The 24,016-nt window shown below is 48.7% G+C and overlaps 1 protein-coding gene across 1 annotated transcript in view; it reads left to right on the top strand.

Moving 5' to 3' along the window:
• Window positions 1–326: 326 nt before the first annotated feature.
• cdh2 (cadherin 2, type 1, N-cadherin (neuronal)) overlaps window positions 327–24,016 on the top strand; it is a gene marked incomplete at its 3' end in the record, with an annotated part of 77,288 nt that continues 53,598 nt past the window's right edge. The window contains exons 1-2 of the mRNA XM_084162940.1: window positions 327–530; window positions 3,198–3,336. Coding sequence (XP_084019066.1) covers window positions 483–530; window positions 3,198–3,336 — 187 coding nt within the window. The 5' untranslated portion in view covers window positions 327–482. The remainder of the gene's footprint in view (window positions 531–3,197; window positions 3,337–24,016) is intronic.

Below are 24,016 nucleotides of genomic sequence, written 5' to 3'. Positions count from 1 at the left end.
AATATTATAGAATACAGTATATACATATGAGATGTGTAATGCAAGATATGTAAACATTATTAAATTGACTAGTGTTCCATTTCTTAAAGTGGCCAGTATGGATAATGGGGCGGACTGTCATTTGGTTGTACAGGAGGGCGTGGTCTGTCATTCTCGACCCGGAGTGAAGGAGAGAGAGGAAAACGTGGGAGAGAAATTCAATTTTTGTGTGATTCCTGCCATATTTGATGTTGTCCGCTAGGTAGAGACAAGGAGGCCCGTGTTGTTGGTCGCTCCGACTGGTAGTCAGTAATTCAGCCTCAGTACCAGTCAAGAGTGCACTCCGATCAGCAGCATAGCACAGAACAGAGCAGGGACGGAGAAGAGAGAGAAGAGGCTACCTTCTACATGCCGCTGTCGCCCATTTCCTAGTGGGCATTCTCCAATTGGACCGCGAAGAGAGAGGGACTTTTCACAACGTATTCGAAGCAGGAATTGTAATAATGTTTCTTACCGCGGGCGCTCTGTTGATGCTACTGGCAGCTGTGCAGGTAAGAAGCCGCTGCGTTGGTTGACGGAGTGGTGTGTGTGGTGGTGGGACGTGGTCTGACGGGTTGGCTCTCTTTGACTCCGTCTGCGGGGACAGACTGCATTTATTTCTCTCTACTTTGCCTCCATATTAGGTCGTTGGCTTGTATTGATTTTAGACTATGCATTAAAATCTCGCTCAAATGTTGCCTATTTGAGCATTGCGTTATGCTAAAATACATATGTTCTTGTAATAAGAATATCGGTCTAACACGCGAGCTTGCGGTAATAGGGTAGCCTATTGGTTCTAGTAGTCTACACTTGAAGTTTGAACTGCTCTTCGATGATGGTAGTTATTTACCGAATTTCCTAATCGAGCTAGTTCGACGCCTAGTTCATTTACATTTGGTTGAGTTGTCAACTAACGTGAATTCAACGTGAAATCAACAAAAAATGTCACCATGTCATTGGATTTAGGTTAAAAGTTGAGTGAAAAAAAGATGCAATTCCTTTACGTTGAGGACTTTTTTCAAATCCAATCAGTTTGCCACGTTGATTCAACATCTCATTTAATTTTTGTTGTTGAAATGACATAAAGAACGTTGATTCAACCAGTTTTTGCCCACAGGGACAGATTTGTCTACTATGTATTCTCCCATAATTCAGAATCTATAGGCTACGCGGTGTTGTGGGACGGGTGTAAAAAGAAACAGACTTCTAGCCTATATGGAATGCTGTTACGGTTATAATTGTGTAGACGAGTCACCAGGCTGAAGTTGCACCCATGCACTGAATCGGATGTGTAGGCTACGGCTCAACAACAAGAGTAACAATTTACGGACATTAAAGTAGCCGCCGGACAATCGCCAGTTGCCGCAACACAAATCAGAATGGTATTTAGAGATGCTAATGCAGCAACACACATGCACCGTACACGCACGCACACAAATACGCGCAAACACACACTTACAGGGATAGCCTATTGTTTTTTAGTCCGTTGGCTACACCATAACCTAATTTGATAACCAATATTAAATTAACAGAGATGACCCGAGTCTCAGGTTAGGGTCAGTCCCATGCCAACAGCAAAGCCGTGGTCTAGTTGGGCTGAGGCGGTCAGGCAGTCTGTCAATCACCCGAGCAGGGTGGATGTTGTTGAATGTTGAATTAGTGTTCACATCGCTAACACGTTATGAAATGAGGACGCTGGACAGATTTATCATGCCTATCGAGTTGTTAAATGAGGAGGACACTGACTGAACAGATTTATCATGCCTATCGAGTAGGCTACAGTTTATTATATTTCAGCTCGCGGTTATGTTAGTGCCAGTAAACACTGGGATGTAACAATATTTATTCACCCGGTTTGTGTCGAAAGCTACCCCCATCCCCTCAAAGCATGTTCAATAGGCTACCCAACCCGTTTGGTTTTGCATATTCATTGTGTTAATGTATTCATTTAGCACAGTATAGGTATTTGAAACATGTCTACAGACGTTTTATGTAGTAAAGTAAGATAAGCAACAGAGAAGCAAATAAATAGAGTGATTGCAGAGAGTTTGCAGATTAGAATTGATTAGAATTGAATGAGATGAATGAGTAAATTCACATCAAATGAAATTCCAAATGAAATTGTATTTGTCACATGCCCCGAATACAACAGGTGTTAGACCTTACTGTGAAATGCTTACTTACAAGCCCTTAACCAACAATGCAGTTCAAGAAATAGAGTTAAGAAAATATTTACTAAATAAAATAAAGTAAAAAATAAAATAAAAAGTAACACAATAAAAAACAATAGCGAGGCTATATACAGGGTGTACTGGTATCGAGTCAATGCGCAGGGGTACAGGTTAGTCGGGGTAATGGAAGGGTTACCGGTTTTTGACACAATCACACACACCGATCTATAATGTTGCTGGTTTGGTCTCAGCTCCGTCTCAACATGTAGTGTTCTGCTCTCACACTGATGTTTGAATACTTCTGAGATACCCTATTCCTTCATATCTCCATTGAACTAATGACTGATCTGAAAACCATCTTATAGGTGAAAGCAAGCAAGGGGTTCACCTATATATAGCCATGTCAGATCTGTGATCACCACGAGGGTGAAGGTGGAGGGTGTGTTTACCTTCTTAAGTGCTGTAGTAGCAGGGTCTGGATCCCAAATGGCACCCTGGTCAAAAGTAGAGCACTATACGGAATAGGGTGCCATTTGGGATGCCGACAGGCTAATCATGCCACCCGCTAACCCTTACCCTCATTACTCTAATCACCTGCCTGAGTGACAGATGCCATTGTGCCGCTCTGTGAGGGGGGCAGGGAGTGGGGCATAGAGAAGTGGCCTTCTGTCTCTGCGACTGAGCAGAGCCCCTCCTAATGTGCCATCATTGTTGATCTTATTTGATGCAGTTATAGTCCTATATATTGTTATGTTACATTTAGAATATGTCTCTTTTATGCAGCCTATATTATATTGCATTTGAAGCTGGTTAATATGTCTCTTCTCTTGCCTATCATAATATTTATTAGTGGTTATTACATTGTTATCTCTATTAATATAAGCTCCTCAGCAGACAATTTTTACAAAGCAGTTTATAGTGCATACATTTTAAAGTACATGTAACCCCTCTAGGATTATATTGATTATTGTAGTTCACAGCCTTCTGTTCTAATTCTCTGTTTTCCAGGTTGCTGTGCATGGCGGAGGGGCTGTGGGGTCGTTGCCACGGAGGCAGGGGTCGTTGCCGTGCACACAAGGCTTCTCCCAGGAGGAGTACAGTATTGCCGTGGACAAGGAGCTGAGAGAGGGACAAGCACTCCTCACTGGTATGTCTCACACACAAACACCTGTCTGTGTGAACACATAAACACACACAGATGCACACACGTCAAACGCACACACACACTCACAGTCAGTGGGTAGAGTATGCACAATGCAACAGTATGGAGGAGTTTTTCATTATGAGCACTGAGGTAGGGGGAGGGTTAGGTGAGTATCAGGGAGATGACGTGAGGGTCGGGGCCAGTGTGGGGGAGGGGGCTGAAACCGTCTGCCTCGTCACACACATAGTTGGTGTTTCCCCACACACACTCATTGACACACACAAACACACAAAGTGGGTGTTTCCCCACACACACTCTCCACATGCTGATGAAACAGTGTGTGATCAATGAGATTGATCTGGCTAGCCTATATCCATCCTCTGATCAATTACCTATGTCTGTGTACAGACAGGGTGATCCACTCCGGGTGTGTGTGTGTGAGTGAGTCTTACTAAGCTGTGCGGCATACCGAGGCAGACCTAGCTGTGAGTCTGTGTGTTCAGGATGGTTAATTAACAGTTTATTGTGCTGGATGTCCTGTTCTAGTCTGTAGTCTGTTGACTATTTGTTTTATTTACTTTTCATTGGCTCCTGTGAAGCTGTCAAACTCTTGCAAGCTAGTGTTCTGACAGGGAGAGAGAGCGAGAGAGCGAGAGAGAGAGATCCCCCTTTCCTGTCTCTCCCATTAGAATTTCACACCAGGGCACGACATACCACGTCTGACTGGATTTAGATTTAGTACGATATCACCTGTGCTTAATGATCTTTTGATTGTCCTGCTGATTCACTTCCTCTGTTCTTTGTATCAGGACATTAGCCATTAGGTGTTGTACACATAGGGTTGAAAAGGGAGTGTACAGTCGTGGTGAAAGGTTTTGAGAATGACACAAGTATTGGTCTTCACAAACTTTGCTGCTTCAGTGTTTTTAGATATTTTTGTCAGATGTTACTATGGTATACTGAAGTATAATTACAAGCATTCCATACGTGTCAAAGGCTTTTATTGACAATCACATTAAGTTTATGCAAAGAGTCAATATTTGCAGTGTTGACCCTTATTTTTCAAGACCTCTGCAATCCGCCCTGGCATGCTGTCAATTAACTTCTGGGCCACATCCTGACTGATGGCAGCCCATTCTTGCGTAATCAATGCTTGGAGTTTGTCAGAATTTGTGGGTTTTTGTTTGTCCACCCGCCTCTTGAGGATTGACCACAAGTTCTCAATGGGATTAAGGTCTCGGGAGTTTCCTGGCCATGGACCCAAAATGTCGATGTTTTGTTCCCTGAGCCACTTAGTTATCACTTTTGCCTTATGGCAAGGTGCTCCATCATGCTGGAAAAGGCATTGTTCGTCACCAAACTGTTCTTGGATGGTTGGGAGAAGTTGCTCTCAGAGGATGTGTTGGTACCATTCTTTATTCATGGCTGTGTTCTTAGGCAAAATTGGGAGTGAGCCAACTCCCTTAGCTGAGAAGCAACCCCACACATGAATGGTCTCAGGATGCTTTACTGTTGGCATTACAATTTTACATTTTAGTCATTTAGCAGACACTCTTATCCAGAGCGACTTACAGTTAGTGAGTGCATACATTTTCATACTGACACAGGACTGATGGTAGTGCTCACCTTGTCTTCTCCGGACAAGCTTTTTTCTGGATGCCCCAAACAATCGGAAAGGGGATTCATCAGAGAAAATGACTTTACCCCAGTCCTCAGCAGTCCAATCCCTGTACCTTTTGCAGAATATCAGTCTGTCCCTGATGTTTTTTCTGGAGAGAAGTGGCTTCCTCACTGCCCTTCTTGACACCAGACCATCCTCCAAAAGTCTTCGCCTCACTGTGCGTGCAGATGCACTCACACCTGCCTGCTGCCATTCCTGAGCAAGCTTTTCACTGGTGGTGCCCCGATCCCGCAGCTGAATCAACTTTAAGAGACGGTCCTGGTGCTTGCTGGACTTTCTTGGGTGCCCTGAAGCCTTCTTCACAACAATTGAACATCTCTCCTTGAAGTTCTTGATGATCCGATAAATGGTTGATTTTAGGTACAATCTTACTAGCAGCAATATCCTTGCCTGTGAAGCCCTTTTTGTGCAAAGCAATGATGACGGCATGTGTTTCCTTGCAGGTAACCATGGCTAACAGAGGAAGAACAATGATTTCAAGCACCACCCTCCTTTTAAAGCTTCCAGTCTGTTATTCTAACTCAATCAGCATGACAGAGTGATCTCCAGCCTTGTCCTCGTCAACAGTCTCACCTGTGTTAACGAGAGAATCACTGACATGATGTCAGCTGGTCCTTTTGTGGGAGGGCTGAAATGCAGTGGAAATGTTTTTTGGGGATTAAGTTCATTTTCATGGCAAAGAGGGACTTTGCAATTAATTCATCTGATCACTCTTCATAACATTCTGGAGTATATGCAAATTGCCATCATAAAAACTGAGGCAGCAGACTTTGTGATAATTAATATATGTGTCATTCTCAAAACTTTTGACCACGACTGTATATTACTTAAAACTTACCAGTAAGCTACCAGAATTTGGGATCCTTCAAGGATTTTATGTAATCTATCACAAGACATCTAGTGGCCCTTTTGGGTACTTCAAATTATCGCAGGTGTCTGTAATTATCTCTGAATCTCAGCGTGGCCTTATCACATGTAAAATATATGAAATAATTAAATACAATTGTCAATATGTATTTGTTGACAATGTTATGGCCTCAAACTGGCAGTTGTGAAGAAAAGTCAATAGTTGGAGGAGTTGAGTTAAATCATGCCATTGATGATTAGATGCTTTTGTCATTAATTAGGCTATTTTCTCTTTAACCATGGTCTGTCTTCTAGAAACTCATTGAAAATATGGACACAGATATAAAAAGGAATACTATATATGAATACATTTTTAACAAGTTCTTCAAGAATAAATTACCAAAGTTACGATAGATTGCCATAGCTTTTCTGTTAATTGCCAACATTACTAAAGTTTTGTTAACTTTGGTAAATGACCGGTAGCTTTGCAACCGTATGTACACACACACACACACACACACACACACACACACACACACACACACACAGTGACAGAGACAGACAGACAGATAGAGGGTCACAGACAGACTGCCCTGGGGTACAGACAGCTGGAGGCTTAGTTAATTATTTAATTGGAGCAGGAGGAAGATAGTCAATTATTAATGAAGGGATGGAGAGGAGACATAATTTAAATCATAAGGAGGGGGGATGGAGGGAGGCATGGACGGATAAAAGGGTTTAGGGGTGTAGAGAGGGGCTAGGATGAGGGGTAGAGTGATGAAAGGGTTTAGGAGTGTAGAGAGGGGCTAGGGTCAGGGGTGGAGTAATGAAAGGGTTTAGGTGTGACACTCTGGCTCTATGGACGCTTATAATTGAGCCAGGGTTGTTCATTTTCATGTGTTTGGGTGTATTTCATTTGGTGGTGTTGGGGATGGGTGAGTTTCATTTTTGTTTGTGTCAGGTGGTGATTGGTCGATGACTCCCAATCGGAGGTAACGAGTGTCAGCTGTCGGCTCGTTATCTCTGATTGGGAGCCATATATATTCTGTGTGTTTTCTCCTTTGTGTTGTGGGTTATTGTTTCTTTGTTGCTGTTAGTCGTATTTCAGTTTAGAACGTCACGTATCGTCATTTGTTGTTTTCTTCGTGGTTGCTTTAAGTTAATAAAGTCATCATGTTCACTCGCAACGCTGCGCATTGGTCTCCTCCTTCAGACGATCGTGACAGAATAACCCACCACAAAAGGACCAAGCAGCGTAACAAGCGGCAACAGGACCTACCTACACAGGAGTTATGGACGCCTCCTAAGGATTTTTGGACATGGGAGGAGATTCGGGCTGGAAAGGGTCCTTGGGCACAACCGGAGGAATATCACCGCCCTCGTGAAGAGCTGGAGGCAGCTGCAGCCGAGAGGAGGTGGTATGAGGAGGAATATCACCGCCCTCGTGAAGAGCTGGAGGCAGCTGCAGCCGAGAGGAGGTGGTATGAAGAGGAAGCGCGGAGTCGAGGCTGGAAGCCCGTGGTTACTCCCCAAAAAATTTTTTGGGGGGGGCACATGGCTTGGGCGCCTGGGCAGCAGGAGGCTGCCACAGGGAGAGCTGGAGAGAAGGCTATCGGATTACGGGAGCCATTGGCGAGTAGAGGGAGGGAAGTTGTTGTGGCACGGCATGAGAGACTGAAGTGTGTTACCAGTCTGGTCCGGTCCGTTCTTGATCCCCAGTTAAGGCCAGTGGTGGGTGTTCCCGGTACGGACCGGTCTGTTCCTACTCCACGCACCAGGTCCACGAGGTGCGTCGCCAGCCCGGCCCGGCCTGTTCCGGCCACTCGCACCAGGGATAAGGTGCGCGTCGCCAGCCCAGCCCGGCCTGTTCCTGCTCCACGCACGAATCCTACGGGGTGCGTCACCAGTCGGCCAGAGTCTGCCGTCTGCCCAACGGCGCCTGAACTGGCCGTCTGCCCAACGGCGCCTGAACTGCCCGTCGGCCCTATGGCGTCTGAACTGCCCGTCTGTCAAGCGCTGCATAAGCCGCCCGTCTGCCATGAGCCTTCAGAGCCGTCCGCCAGATCGGAGCCGCTAGTGCCTTCCGCCAGACAGGAGCCGCTAGAGCCTTCCGCCAGACAGAATCATACACCTGCTATGGAATCAGCAGGAGCCGACGCAGCCCATACTAGACTGGAAGCTCAGGTTCGGAACCAGAAAGAGCAGCTCCTGCAGATGGGAGCCGCCCTGCTGGAGGTGATGACTGCAATCCGAGGCTGGGGTCCGCCTCCACCGCCAGCCTCCCAGCCAGCACCATCAGCCAGCCATGAGCAGCCAGATCTGTCAACCAGCAATGAGCAGCCAGACCCGTCAGCCAGCCATGAGCAGCCAGATCCGTCAGCCAGCCATGAGCAGCCAGATCCGTCAGCCAGCCATGAGCAGCCAGATCCGTCAGCCAGCCATGAGCAGCCAGATCCGTCAGCCAGCCATGAGCAGCCAGACCCGTCAGCCAGCCATGAGCAGCCAGATCCGTCAGCCAGCCATGAGCAGCCAGATCCGTCAGCCAGCCATGAGCAGCCAGATCCGTCAGCCAGCCATGAGCAGCCAGATCTGTCAGCCAGCCATGAGCAGCCAGATCCGTCAGCCAGCCATGAGCAGCCAGATCCGTCAGCCAGCCATGAGCAGCCAGATCCGTCAGCCAGCCATGAGCAGCCAGATCCGTCAGCCAGCCATGAGCAGCCAGATCCGTCAGCCAGCCATGAGCAGCCAGATCCATCAGCCAGCCATGAGCAGCCAGATCCGTCAGCCAGCCAGGATCCGCCAGAGCCGTCCAGCCAGGATCCGCCAGAGCCGTCCAGCCAGGATCCGCCAGAGCCGTCCAGCCAGGATCCGCCAGAGCCGTCCCGCCAGGATCCGCCAGAGCCGTCCCGCCAGGATCCGCCAGAGCCGTCCAGCCTGGATCCGCCAGAGCCGTCCCGCCAGGATCCGCCAGAGCCGTCCCGCCAGGATCCGCCAGAGCCGTCCCGCCAGGATCCGCCAGAGCCAGCCAGCCAGGATCCGCCATCTAGTCAGGTGCTGCCCCTTAGCCCGGTGCTGCCCCGTAGTCCGGTACTGCCCCTTAGTCCGGTGCTGCCCCTTAGTCCGGTGCTGCCCTTTAGCCCGGTGCTGCCCCTTAGTCCGGTGCTGCCCCTGAGTCCGGTGCCGCCCCTTAGCCCGGTGCTGCCCCGTAGTCCGGTACTGCCCCTTAGCCCGGTGCTGCCCCTTAGTCCTGTACTGCCCCTTAGTCCGGTACTGCCCCGTAGTCCGGTGCTGCCCCTTGTCCCGGTGCTGCCCCTTATCCCGGTGCTGCCCCTTATCCCGGTGCTGCCCCTTAGGCCGATGCTGCCCCTTAGTCCGGGGTTGCCCCTTAGTCCAGGTGGGGTTAGGTGGAGGGTGGTCATTGGGAGGAGGCTACCGAAGCAGGTTGTGACTGTGGTGGGGTGGGGATCACGACCGGGGCCAGAGCCGCCACCATGGACAGACGCCCACCCAGACCCTCCCCTAGTCCTGATGTTGGTGCGCCCGGAGTTCGCACCTTTAGGGGGGGGTACTGTGACACTCTGGCTCTATGGACGCTTATAATTGAGCCAGGGTTGTTCATTTTCATGTGTTTGGGTGTATTTCATTTGGTGGTGTTGGGGATGGGTGAGTTTCATTTTTGTTTGTGTCAGGTGGTGATTGGTCGATGACTCCCAATCGGAGGTAACGAGTGTCAGCTGTCGGCTCGTTATCTCTGATTGGGAGCCATATATATTCTGTGTGTTTTCTCCTTTGTGTTGTGGGTTATTGTTTCTTTGTTGCTGTTAGTCGTATTTCAGTTTAGAACTTCACGTATCGTCATTTGTTGTTTTCTTCGTGGTTGCTTTAAGTTAATAAAGTCATCATGTTCACTCGCAACGCTGCGCATTGGTCTCCTCCTTCAGACGATCGTGACATTAGGGGTGGAGAGAGGGGCTAGGATGAGGGGTAGAGTGATGAAAGGGTTTAGGAGTGTAGAGAGGGGCTAGGGTCAGGGGTGGAGTAATGAAAGGGTTTAGGGGTGGAGAGAGGGGCTAGGATGAGGGGTAGAGTGATGAAAGGGTTTAGGGGTGTAGAGAGGGGCTAGGATGAGGGGTAGAGTGATGAAAGGGTTTAGGAGTGTAGAGAGGGGCTAGGGTCAGGGGTGGAGTAATGAAAGGGTTTAGGAGTGTAGAGAGGGGCTAGGATGAGGGGTAGAGTAATGAAAGGGTTTAGGGGTGTAGAGAGGGGCTAGGATGAGGGGTAGAGTGATGAAAGGGTTTAGGGGTGGAGAGAGGGGCTAGGATGTAGTGGAGGTTCGGTGAGGGAGAAAGAGAGGGGTTAGGAGATGGAGAGATAAGACTAAAAAGATGGAACGAGAGATATGTGCATCAGGGATGGGGGAAAGTTCATAGACGCTCCACATGTGGGCCACATCCTACGGTCTTTGTATGCACATCTTCCAGTTCTTCTCTGTGTTTGTTGTTTCTAGTTGTGATCTGGCATTCCTGGCTGGTGAATAGGTTATATCTCTATTTTGCTGACCCATGATGATCACTGCTGCCTCATAGACTGGACTCTCATTCTCAGCCCGACCTAAGCATTAGTTGATTGGCTGATTGAGCTGTCTGTCTAGGTTATGGGGGATTGGCTCGCCTGTTTGGTCAGCTTGTTTGTTTGGACATGGTGGTCAGCCAGTGGTCACTCTCCGGTCAATGCAGACTTTTTCTGATTCACCACACTGTATGGGGAAGCGGGAAGCAGAGTCAGTTGACCACAGCACTCTTTAGAAATAGACATGGGAGTTTTGGTGCTGTTTTTGGAGATAATGTGGAACTGACTGTTTGATGTGTGATTATGACTGTCCTTGTGTCTGTGTATTTATGGTCAATGATTCACCTGACCACCCTGCTGACAGAGACTAGGGGAGTGGAGTGAAGGCTGGTTGACTCAAACCCTACTCCTCCTTCCCGGTGATAGACAGAGTGTGTGTGAGAGAGACAGAAACAGACAGACATAGAGCGAGAGAGAGAAATAGAGAGAGGGATTGTGTTACGGTCATATAGTGGTCACTAGTCAGTGTGTTGTGCAGTGGCATCATCTCAATTCATTCACACATGGAAATTCCACACACAACTGCACTGACTCCTGGGAAGCAGAATACACAGATTTTATTCATGCCTGACCACACTATCTCACTATCTCACTCCTCTCTGTTCTCTCTTTCTTCTCTCTTTCTGCTCTCCCTCTTTTCTCTGTGTGGGGGACTGCCCCAGTTATGCTCAACCCCATACATCACTGTCTCTGTCTGCTGCATATTTTGGGAACTGGATACAGAGAGCTCTCTCTCTCTCTCTCTCTCTCTCTCTCTCTCTCTCTCTCTCTCTCTCTCTCTCTCTCTCTGTCTCTCTGTCTCTCTGTCTCTCTCTGTCTCTGTCTCTGTCTCTCTCTCTCTCTGTCTCTGTCTCTCTCTGTCTCTCTCTGTGTCTCTCTGTGTCTCTCTGTCTCTCTCTCTCTCTGTCTCTCTCTCGCTCCCTATCACTCCCCACTTCTCTCTCTGTCTCTCTCTCCTTATCGTTCCCTCTCGCTCTCTCTCTCTCTATCTATCTCTCGCTCTTTGTCTCTCTTTCTCTCTGTCTCTCCCTCTCTCTCTCTCTCAATTCAATCTCTCTCCCTCTCTCTCTCTCTACCTATGTCTCTCTCTCCCTATTGCTCCCCCCCTCTCTTTCGTTCTCTCTCTCCCTATCGCTCACTCTCTCTTTCTCTCTCTCTCTCTCTCTCTCTCTCTCTCTCTCTCTCTCTCTCCCTCTCTCTCTCTCTCTCTCGCTCTCTCTCTCTCTCTCTCTGTCTCTCTGTCTCTCTGTCTCTCTCTCGCTCCCTATCACTCCCCACTTCTCTCTCTGTCTCTCTCTCCTTATCGTTCCCTCTCGCTCTCTCTCTCTCTCTCTCTCTCTCTCTCTCTCTCTCTCTCTCTCTCTCTCTCTCTCTCTCTCTCAATTCAATTCAATTAAATCTCTCTTTCTCTGTCCCCCCCCCCTCTCTCTCGCTCTCTCTGTGTCTCTCTCTCTCTCAGGAGAACTACCTAAAAGAGGAGGGAGGGACTCCTGTCAAACACAAACATTCCACATGTCTGATTAGTAGACCCAACCTAAAACACCCCTCTCTTTTCTCCTTCATTCCTCCATACGTTCTCTCCTCTTTCTATGTTTTTCTCTGAGACTGCTTCATGTTCTCTCTCTGCCCTGGGCTGTTTCTGTTTTGAGGTATGATCACAGCAGTTGGACCATGCTGGAGTAACAGGAAGGTCACAGTGGTCTTTTCACGGTCAGTGAGAGGTGATGTGAGTGCTGGAGACGGTTAGTGACCGCAGAGCTACCGCAGAGCCAGATACAGTTCAGAGTTCAACATGAACTCTAGTCAAGGTACCACGCACAACATCCAGCGGGGGTGTGTGTGTGTGTAGAAGGGGTTTAGCCTTCTGACTGGGTCTGGTTCTGATTATATGTCTGTGTGTCCGACTGAATGAGAAACACCAGGCCGTGCCATGCAGACCTCTACAAGTATGTAAGGAATGCCAGTGAGGGGGAGTGAGGATTAGGAGTTTGGCTCGTTGGTGCACTATGATTACCCTGCATGTCTATGTGTCTGTGTTTGTGTGTGTGTGTGTGTGTGTGTGTGTGTGTACTTCTTTTTTACTCTTCTCTATTTTATCTCTCTTCCTGTTTTTCCTTCCTTTCCTCTCTCCATCCCTATTTGGATGGATAGATGAGGGATGTTGAATTTTTCACCTGCCTCCCAGAAAGTCATGAATGTGTGGGCGCTTGTGTCTGCGTGCATTCCTGTGTGCCTGTGTATGTGTGTGTGTACGTTCCTGTGTGTGTTTGTCTGTTTGTGTCGAGTGTGTGCCTTTGCGAGCACTGGTGTGTGTTAATCATCAGTTGATATTATCGTTTTGAAAGCATTCCTTCAGCCATCCAGTGCAGTTATTGTTGCATGGGTGGCTGCTGCCTGTCTGTCTGTCTGTCTGTCGACATGTTTAGAGTATTAGTTTATGTAGCCTTATCCTTATTTGAACTCATAATGTGTGTGTTTGAGAGAGAGGCAGGAAGAGTTGGAAAAAAGAAAAGGGAATGTGCGCTGCTCTCAAAGTCTTCAGCTCCTGTGAATAATGTGGATGTGCGTTAAACCCTCTCCTTTTCTCTCTTTTGCTTCTTAGCTCCTACCATAAACAACATGTTAATATTCAGATATATTGTAGTACATTTAACAGAAGAAAACAGAGAATGTAGTGGATTGATAGATACAAATGGATATGCCACTATATTATGATTGAGTGCAGCTGCAGCCTTGTGTGCATTGGTGCGCTAATAACTCTTTGCTTTTAAACTTTTTTTTAATGTAGCCTAGGCCTACTGGTTGTATTTGGGATCTATCGTATTTCTTTCTCGACAAGCTGACCAATAGAATAGGTAAACTGTTTTACTATGGGGGATAATAGGTTGACATAGGCTCTTAGGCGGCACATCCATTGTCACCGATTCTGCCGAGGCTGCCCCTCCTCCTTGCTCGGGCAGGTTTCGGCGTTCGTCGTCACCGGAGTTCTAGCTGCTGCCGATCTATGTTCTATGTTTCTATGTTCTACCTGTTGTGTCAGATTGTTTCACACCTGTTGCCCATCTTGTGATTACTCCGCCCCTATTTAACCCTGTGGCTCCCATTGTGTCCTGTGCGTGTTTGTTGTTTGTTCTCGGATGTCGTTGGTGAGCGGGTTTATTCCTCCCTGCGTGGAGGCTTCTTGTTTCTTTACGTGATTTAGTAAAGATACGTTTTTTCCTTGAGTTCTGTGTCCTGTGCCTGACTTCAGTCTACCGCATACACTGACACCGTGACTGTCAGGGTTGAGTGTAGAGGGAACGTGGAATCACACGCAGGACACAGAGATTCAAAAACAGATGTCTTTAGTGAAGTCCGTTAGTACAAGCCAACACGGCAACAGGCCACAGGCGAAACATACGCACACCGGACTGTCCAAAGTAAATACGCACAACGTGCAGGACTCTCTTAAACAAAACGAATACAGAGAGCACAAAACAGAGGACCAACAACAACACGTGACATCGAACAATTACACACAACACCTGACCAAACACAAGAGAACTAAATAGGGTGCCTAATGAACACTTAACAATAAACAGGTGTAACAAACAGACAAAACCAATCAAACATGAAACATCGAACGGTGGCAGCTAGTACTCCGGAGACGACGACCGCCGAAGCCTGCCCGAACAAGGAGAAGGAGCCGCCTCGGCCGAAACCGTGACAGTACCCCCCCCTTGACGCGCGGCTCCAGCCGTGCACCGCCCCCGGCCTCGGGGACGACCAGGAGGACGCGGAGCAGGGCGCGTAGGATGACCACGATGGAACTCGGTCAGAAGAGACGGGTCTAGGATGTCCCTCCTCGGCACCCAGCACCGCTCCTCCGGGCCGTACCCCTCCCACTCCACGAGATATTGGAGACCCCCCATCCGGCGTCTCGAATCTAGGATGGCCCGAACAGTGTATGCCGGAGCCCCCTCGATGTCCAACGGGGGCGGAGGAGTCTCTTCTATCTCAAAGTCCTGGAGTGGACCAGCTACCACCGGCCTGAGGAGAGACACATGGAACGAGGGGTTAATATTTTTGTAATCAATGGGCAGTTGTAACCTGTAACACACCTCGTTCAATCTCCTCAGGACTTTAAAAGGCCCCACAAACCGCCGACCCAGCTTCCGGCAGGGCAGGCGGAGGGGCAGGTTTCTGGTTGAGAGCCAGACTCGATCTCCAGGTGCGTACACTGGCCCCTCACTGCGGTGGAGGTCGGCGCTCGTCTTCTGTCGACGGATGGCTCGCTGCAGATGGACGTGTGCAGCGTTCCACGTCTCCTCCGAGCGCCGCACCCACTCATCCACCGCAGGGGCCTCGATCTGGCTCTCATGCCAAGGTGCCAGAACCGGCTGGTACCCTAACACACACTGGAAAGGGGTTAGTTTAGTGGAGGAGTGGCGGAGAGAGTTCTGTGCCATCTCGGCCCAGGGCACATATCTCGCCCACTCCTCCGGCCGGCCCTGGCAATATGACCTCAGAAACCTACCCACATCCTGGTTGACACGTTCGACCTGCCCATTACTCTCCGGGTGGTAACCCGAGGTAAGGCTCACCGAAACCCCCAACCGTTCCATAAACGCTCTCCAGACTCTGGAGGTAAACTGGGGGCCTCGATCAGACACTATATCCTCGGGTACCCCGTAATGCCGGAAGACGTGAGTAAATAGAGCCTCAGCGGTCTGTAGGGCAGTAGGAAGACCCGGCATGGGAAGGAGACGACAGGCCTTCGAGAACCGATCCACAACGACCAGGATGGTGGTATTCCCCTGTGAGGAGGGAAGGTCGGTAACAAAATCCACCGAGAGGTGAGACCAGGGTCGTTGTGGAACGGGCAGGGGTTGTAACTTACCCCTGGGCAAGTGTCTGGGCGCCTTACACTGGGCACACACTGAGCAGGAGGAGACATAAATCCTCACATCCCTGGCTAACGTTGGCCACCAGTACTTTGTACTAAGGCAGTGCACCGTCCGGCCAATACCTGGATGTCCAGAGGAGGGTGACGTGTGAGCCCAATAAATAAGCCGATCCCGGACCTCGAGCGGGACGTACGTCCGACCCACCGGACACTGTGGAGGGCTAGGATCGGTGCGTAATGCCCGCTCGATCTCCGCATCGACCTCCCATACCACCGGTGCAACCAGACAAGACTTAGGTAGTATGGGAGTGGGCTCCACGCACCTCTCCTCTGTGTCATACCGCCGAGACAGGGCATCTGCCTTCCCGTTTTGGGACCCAGGGATGTAAGTGATCTTAAACACGAACCGGGCTAGAAACATAGTCCACCGAGCCTGGCGAGGATTCAGTCTCCTAGCTGCCCGAATGTATTCCAGGTTACGGTGGTCAGTCAGAATGAGAAAAGGGTGTTGAGCCCCCTCAAGCCAATGCCTCCACACCTTTAGGGCCTGTACCACGGCTAACAGCTCCCTGTCCCCTACGTCATAATTCCGCTCCGCCGGACTGAGCTTTTTCGAATAAAAAGCACAGGGGCGGAGTTTAGGTGGTGTGCCGGACCGTTGTGAAAGAACAGCCCCGATACCGGCTTCAGACGCGTCCACCTCCACTTGGAATGGTAAAGTGGGATCCGGGTGCGCCAGCACTGGAGCCGAGGTAAACAGGTCCTTCAGTTTCCCAAAAGCCTGTCCGCCTCAGCTGACCACCGCAAGCGCACTGGACCCCCCTTCAGAAGGGACGTTATGGGAGCTGCCACCTGTCCAAAACCCCGGATAAACCTCCGGTAGTAATTCGCAAAACCCAAGAACTGCTGCACCTCTTTAACCGTGGTTGGGGTTTGCCAATTACGCACGGCTGAAACACGGTCAACCTCCATCCTCACCCCTGACGCAGACAACTGATAACCCAAAAAGGAGACCGACTCCTGGAAGAACAGACATTTCTCGGCTTTGACATACAGGTCATGCTCCAACAATCTCCTCAATACTCTGCGCACCAGGGCTACATGCTCGACCCGGGTAGAACTGTACACCAGAATATCGTCTATGTACACCACTACTCCCTGCGCCTGCATGTCCCGGAAAATCTCATCTACAAAGGATTGGAAGACTGATGGAGCATTCATTAACCCGTATGGCATGACGAGATACTCGTAATGACCGGAGGTAGTACTAAATGCTGTCTTCCATTCATCGCCCTCTCTAATGCGCACCAAGTTATATGCGCTCCTGAGGTCCAATTTTGTGAAGAACCGTGCCCCGTGTAATGACTCCGTCATAGTCGCAATCAGCGGGAGTGGATAACTATATTTCACAGTCACCTGATTTAGACCGCGGTAATCAATACACGGGCGCAAACCTCCATCCTTTTTCTTCACAAAAAAGAAGCTCGAGGACGCGGGTGAAGTGGAGGGCCGTATGTATCCCTGTCTCAGAGACTCAGCAATGTATGTCTCCATTGCCCTCTTCTCCTCCTGTGACAACGGATACACATGGCTCCGCGGGAGCGCAGCTCCTGCCTGGAGGTCTATCGCACAATCCCCCTGTCTATGAGGCGGCAACCGTGCCGCTCTTGTCTTGCTAAACACGAGTGCCAAATCCTCATACTCAGGTGGAATGTGCAATGCGGGCATCTGGTTCGGACTCTCCACCGAGGTCGCCCCTACGGAAACACCCAGACATAGCCCCTCACACTGAGCAGACCACCCTTTAAGAGCCTTCTCTCGCCACGAAATAGTAGGATCATGGGTAATCAACCAGGGAAGCCCCAGTACCACCGGATACGCAGGAGAGTCGATCAGATAGAGCTGAATCGTCTCCTCATGACCCCCCTGCGTCTCCATCCTAAGTGGCGCTGTGACCTCCCTAATCAACCCGGATCCTAACGGACGACTATCTAGGGCATGTACAGGGAAAGGATTATTAACCGGAAGGAGGGGAATCCCTAACTCTACACAGAATTTGCGATCTACAAAATTCCCAGCTGCGCCTGAATCTACTAGCGCCTTATGCTGGGAACGAGGTGCAACCAGTGGAAAACAAACAGGTATGGTTATGTGTACGACAGAAAGCTCTGGGTAAGTGGGGCGCCTACTCACCTGGGAGGACTCCCCAATGTGTGGTCTGCCGTCTCCTCCACCAGGGGACCCTCCCCAGCACCTAGCCGCGGTGTGCCCTCCACGGCCACAGTTGGTGCAGGGGACGGCCCCCCTCGGGCTCCTTCTTCTCCTTTCTCTAGCGCCAGCACCTCCGAGCTCCATCGGGCTCGGCTCGGAGGCGCTGGAGGGTGGAATGGGCGACCCCCACCTGGGACGTCCGCGGGTAGCGAGCAGGGTGTCCAGCCGAATGGCCATGTCAACCAACTGGTCAAATGAAAGTGTAGTATCCCTGCACGCCAACTCTCTGCGGACGTCCTCCCGGAGGCTGCAGCGGAAGTGGTCTATGAGTGCCCGCTCATTCCACCCTGCATCTGCCGCTAGAGTCCGGAACTCCAGTGCAAACTCCTGAGCACTCCTCATCCCCTGCCGGAGGTAGAATAGACGCTCCCCCGCCGCCTTCCCCTCTGGTGGATGGTCGAACACTGCACGGAAGCGGCGGGAGAACTCCGCATAGGTGATAGTAGCGGCGTCTATTCTCCTCCATTCGGCGTTGGCCCACTCCAACGCCTTGCCGGTGAGACAGGAGATGAGGGCGGAAACGCTCTCGTGTCCCGAGGGCGCCGGGTGTACGGTGGCAAGGTAGAGTTCAACTTGTAACAGGAACCCCTGACACCCGGCAGCGGTGCCGTCGTACGCCCTCGGGAGCGAGAGCCGAATCCCACTGGGTTCCGGTAGTTGGACGGGCGGGCTGACCGATGGTGATGGTGCGGTAGGTGGGGGTGTGGGTACCCCGCTGGTCTCCCATCGATGGAGGGTGTTCATCACTCGGTCCAGGGCGTGCCCGATTTGGTTGATTCTATCCTCCTGACCACGAAGGCGCTCCTCCATGATCTCGGTGGGTGCGGGTGCCCCTGCTGATTCCATATAGATGGTGTGTAATTCTGTCAGGTTTGAGTGTAGAGGGAACGTGGAATCACACGCAGGACACAGAGATTCAAAAACAGATGTCTTTAGTGAAGTCCGTTAGTACAAGCCAACACGGCAACAGGCCACAGGCGAAACATATGCACACCGGACTGTCCAAAGTAAATACGCACAACGTGCAGGACTCTCTTAAACAAAACGAATACAGAGAGCACAAAACAGAGGACCAACAACAACACGTGACATCGAACAATTACACACAACACCTGACCAAACACAAGAGAACTAAATAGGGTGCCTAATGAACACTTAACAATAAACAGGTGTAACAAACAGACAAAACCAATCAAACATGAAACATCGAACGGTGGCAGCTAGTACTCCGGAGACGACGACCGCCGAAGCCTGCCCGAACAAGGAGAAGGAGCCGCCTCGGCCGAAACCGTGACAGTGACATCCATAAAACTATGGGAAGCTAAGTTTTCCCTAAGTCAATTATAAAGCCTAATTAGCTTACTCCTGTCTATACGTAAATAAATACAATCATTCAAAATAGGCTACTAAAGCATGATTTGGCCACAGAGGATCATTAGCTTTCCCTAGCCTTAAAAAATAAACAAGTTGTGGATTGTTTGAAATCGCATTGCCTACAGTCTGAAGGAAATGCACCGGAAGCAATTTGGGCAGCGCGCGCGGGAAATATCATATAGATCATTGTTGAGTTGTTGGACAATAATTTCCTCCTCCAGTTTAGATGGACGTCATATTCTATTTGTGTCTCCCCTTCTTATAGGCCTACTATATGGACAACGTTGTTTTTATTGATCAGTTTGTCAGTGTCAGCAGAGTAGGCTACCCTGCAATTTGACGTATTCAAAAATATTCTGCTAATGTCTCCAGTCATATAAAGTGTAGTACGGGGGGCCAGTATGAAAATGTATGCACTCACTAACTGTAAGTCGCTCTGGATAAGAGCGTCTGCTAAATGACTAAAATGTAAAATGTAGTAGAATTGCATGACGTGTTTATAAAAGGCCACATTTTTCCTGTGCAAAGAAAGAAAAAACATATCTGATATAGCCTAGGCCTCTACGCTATACGCGCTCAGCCATGCATTGAACGGTCTTTTTTGCGAACAGTGATTGAGTTATCTTATTAGCCTACATTTTGGCTATCCAATCTGCTCTTCACATTATGATTAGTAGCCTATCTTACATAAGTCTGCAAATGTGATGATGCATGGAATGCTTTATTATAAAGGTGCATTTTTATGGTGAAAATTAGATTCCCCAAACTTGAAACTCACACGCCGCCAATGCATATGCTAGTGATTTTGCTGTTCGTTACTCATCTTGTTGGCTGGGGAAAAGAACATGTGGACAGTTATTCTAACATCTTCAAATTGCGCAGTAAGAAAGACATACGTCATTGCATCCTCGACTTGCATGTTCTGTTAACATTGATTACCATAATCAAAATGTGATTTCTGTCATTCTGAGCGCCGTGGGTGGACGCACTAATTAGGTCTAAGGGTACGGTAAAATTTGCAAATGTCGGGTAAATTAAAATGCTGCTGGTCCATTTTCATAACGGAAACCCTGGTGTGGTTGCATCGCAAATGGCATCCTATTCCCTACAGTTGAAGTCGGACACCTTAGCCAAATACATTTAAACTCAGTTTTTCACAATTCCTGACATTTAATCCTAGTAAAGATTCCCCGTTTTAGGTCAGTTAGGATCACCACTTTATTTTAAGAATATGAAATGTCAGAATAATAGTAGAGAAAATGATTTATTTCAGCTTTTATTTCTTTCATCACATTCCCAGTGGGTCAGAAGTTTACATACACTCAATTAGTATTTGGTAGCATTGCCTTTAAATTGTTTAACTTGGGTCAAATGTTTCGGGTAGCCTTCCACAAGCTTCCCACAATAAGTTGGGTGAATTTTGGCCCATTCCTCCTGACAGAGCTGGTGTAACTGAGTCAGGTTTGTAGGCCTCCTTGCTCGCACACGCTTTTTCAGTTCTGCCCACATTTGTTTCTATAGGATTGAGGTCAGGGCCACTCCAATACCTTGACTTTGTTGTCCTTAAGCCATTTTGCCACAACTTTGGAAGTATGCTTGGGGTCATTGTCCATTTGGAAGACCCATTTGCGACCAAGCTTTAACTTCCTGACTGATGTCTTGAGATGTTGCTTCAATATATCCACATCATTTTCCTTCCTCACGATGCCATCTATTTTGTGAAGTGCACCAGTCCCTCCTGCAGCAAAGCACCCCCACAGCATGATGCTGCCACCCCCTGTGCTTCACGGTTGGGATGGTGTTCTTCGGCTTGCAAGCATCCCCCTTTCTCCTCCAAACATAACGATGGTCATTATGGCCAAACAGTTCTATTTTTGTTTCATCAGACCAGAGGACATTTCTCCAAAAAGTATGATCTTTGTCCGCATGTGCAATTGCAAACCATAGTCTGGCTTTTTTATGGCGGTTTTGGAGCAGTGGCTTCTTCCTTGCTGAGCGGCCTTTCAGGTTATGTTGATATAGGACTCGTTTTACTGTGGATATAGATACTTTTGTACCTGTTTCCTCCAGCATCTTCACAAGGTCCTTTGCTGTTGTTCTGGGATTGATTTGCACTTTTCGTACCAAAGTACGTTCATCTCTAGGAGACAGAACGTGTCTCCTTCCTGAGCGGTATGACGGCTGAGTGGTCCCATGGTGTTTATACTTGCGTACTATTGTTTGTATAGATGAATGTGGTACCTTCAGGCATTTGGAAATTGCTCCCAAGGATGAACCAGACTTGTGGAGGTCTACTATTCATTTTCTGAGGTCTTGGCTGATTTCTTTTGATTTTCCCATGATGTCAAGCAAAGAGGCACTGAGTTTGAAGGTAGGCCTTGAGCTACATCCACAGGTACACCTCCAATTGACTCAAATGATGTCAATTAGCCTATCAGAAGCTTCTAAAGCCATGACATCATTTTCTGGAATTTTCCAAACTGTTTAAAGGCACACTGGAATTGTGATACAGTGAATTATAAGTGAAATAATCTGTCTGTAAACAATTGTTGGAAAAATTACTTGTGTCATGCACAAAGTAGATGTCCTAACCGACTTGCCTAAATTATAGTTTGTTAACAAGAAATGTGTGGAGTGGTTGAAAAAGAAGTTTTAATGACTCCAACCTAAGTGTATGTAAACTTGCGACTTCAACTGTATATAGATAAATAAATAAGGAATTGAGTGCCATTCGGGAGGCAGGCTGTGTCTCTAAAGTTAATGGAGAGGAAATGTAATCAGTTGGGCATGTCAGTGGCGTTTAGGCCTGTCAAGATCTATTAGACCTCCTTCCACATCATCATCACACACACATACACACATAAACACATACACACACACAACCATATCACAACCATATCACTGCTCCCGCTGGTCTAACACACACACACACACACACACACAGACACACTCACTAGACTCTCCTGCTAATTAATGCAGGCACACGCAAATCAGACTGAGGGAAGGTTGTCTGAGAGAGGGAATAGAGAGAAGGGAGAGAGGGAGGGAGTGTGAGACGGCAGGGGTAGGAGATGGGGAGAGATTATATTGAGAGTTTCTGTTTTAATCTGTGGTGACAGCCTCTCTAGGCTCTCTAGCCCCTCAGACACACACAGTCACTGACAGACTCTGTGTTGGGTTCAGGGTAGGGTTGCATAGAAAGTACAGCACTGGGATCTGTAATGACATTACCCCTCTCTGGCCTACTCTCATCCTGCTGTTTATGGCTTCTGGGGGCTTGTGTGTGTGTGTGTGTGTGTGTGTGTGTGTGTGTGTGTGTGTGTGTGTGTGTGTGTGTGTGTGTGTGTGTGTGTGTGTGTGTGTGTGTGTGTGTGTGTGTGTGCGTGCGTGCGTGCGTGCGTGCGTGCGTGCGTGCGTGCGTGCGTGCGTGCGTGCGTGCGTGCGTGCGTGCGTGCGTGCGTGCGTGCGTGCGTGCGTGCGTGCGTGCGTGCGTGCGTGCGTGCGTGCGTGCGTGCGTGCGTGCGTGCGTGCGTGCGTGCGTGCGTGCGTGCGTGCGTGCGTGCGTGCGCGGCAGGAACAGTTGTTCTAACTACCACATTAGTTTTGCTCTTGGGGTTCAGGGCGGTGACTGCTTTCTCCTGAGATGATTTTTAAGGGGCATCTTTTAGACAACCTGCATCCATGTCATTGATAATCCAACCCATGTGGTATCAGCCTGACAAATAAACTTTCTCTGTGTGTGTCTGTATGTACGTTTCACCACCCGTCTGGCATAACCATTTGTCGTTTTCAGGGTCAGGAATGTGTGTGTTTGTGTGTGTCTCTTCGTGTGTTTTTGCGTGTGTGTCCCCGCCAGTATCCGGGTGAGGTCTGTACCATGACAGCTGTCCTATAAGGATTACCTCTGTCTGTATGTCTCCTGTCTGTGTATGTTTGATCTGTTTGGTCTGCTCCCCAAGCTCGACAGCTGGACTGGTGTTTAGAACCGCCAAACAACCCCTCCCCCACGCCACTCAAACCCCTAACCCTTACCACTGCCCCCTCCCAAAGCCCCTAACCCCTGTCCCACTATCCGAACTGCTCTGTTTAGAATCAGCCACTAGCCAGGGACATGACATACCTTTACCAGGCCATAAAACAACCTCAAACACCGTATGAAACATAGGCCTAACTATGAAGCATAAAACAATCTCAAACACCGTATGAAACATAGGCCTAACCATGAAGCATAAAACAATCTCAAACACCGTATGAAACATAGGCCTAACCATGAAGCATACAACAACCTCAAACACCGTATGAAACAGGCCTAACTATGAAGCATAAAACTACCTCAAACACTGTATGAAACATAGGCCTAACCATGAAGCATAAAACAACCTCCAACACCGTATGAAACATAGGCCTAACCATGAAGCATAAAACAACCTCACACCACCCATAAACCAGGCCACCTTAACTCATAAAATAACCTTAGATGTACGTAGTAAAATATAGTACATTGTTATAAATCACAACCGTTTTATATCATTAGACACAGAGAGACAGGCTACCATATGCTGCTGCTGGAGAATGTCCACTACAAACACACACACACATGCTCACTCACACCCAAGCACACACACGCATACATACACACAAACACACACACACAGCATCACTTATCATTGTCAGTGTGCTGTCTTCAGATGCATTGAGATGGCCTTTGTGTGGTAACTCTGCATGAAACCCAGTTATCATGCTTTAGTTAGCATGTGGCTGAATGCCTTGGCCTTGGCCTGGACTGTTAATAGGATAAAGGCTTAGCGCAGCGTCCCCAATTGCACCCTATTCCCTATATTGTGCATTGCTTTTGAACAGAGCCCTATAGGCTCTGGTCAAAAGTAGTGCATAATATAGGGAAATGGGTGCCATTGGGGACACAGAAGCTCTGTGCTGCTGTATAGAGGACCTGTGAATAGCTTAATTAACAGAGATGAGTTCATCACTAAAAACAC

Source organism: Coregonus lavaretus (assembly GCF_964263955.1).
Source record: "Coregonus lavaretus genome assembly, chromosome: 6".
Lineage (NCBI taxonomy): Eukaryota > Metazoa > Chordata > Actinopteri > Salmoniformes > Salmonidae > Coregonus > Coregonus lavaretus.
This window is presented reverse-complemented; position numbering and strand designations above follow the sequence as displayed.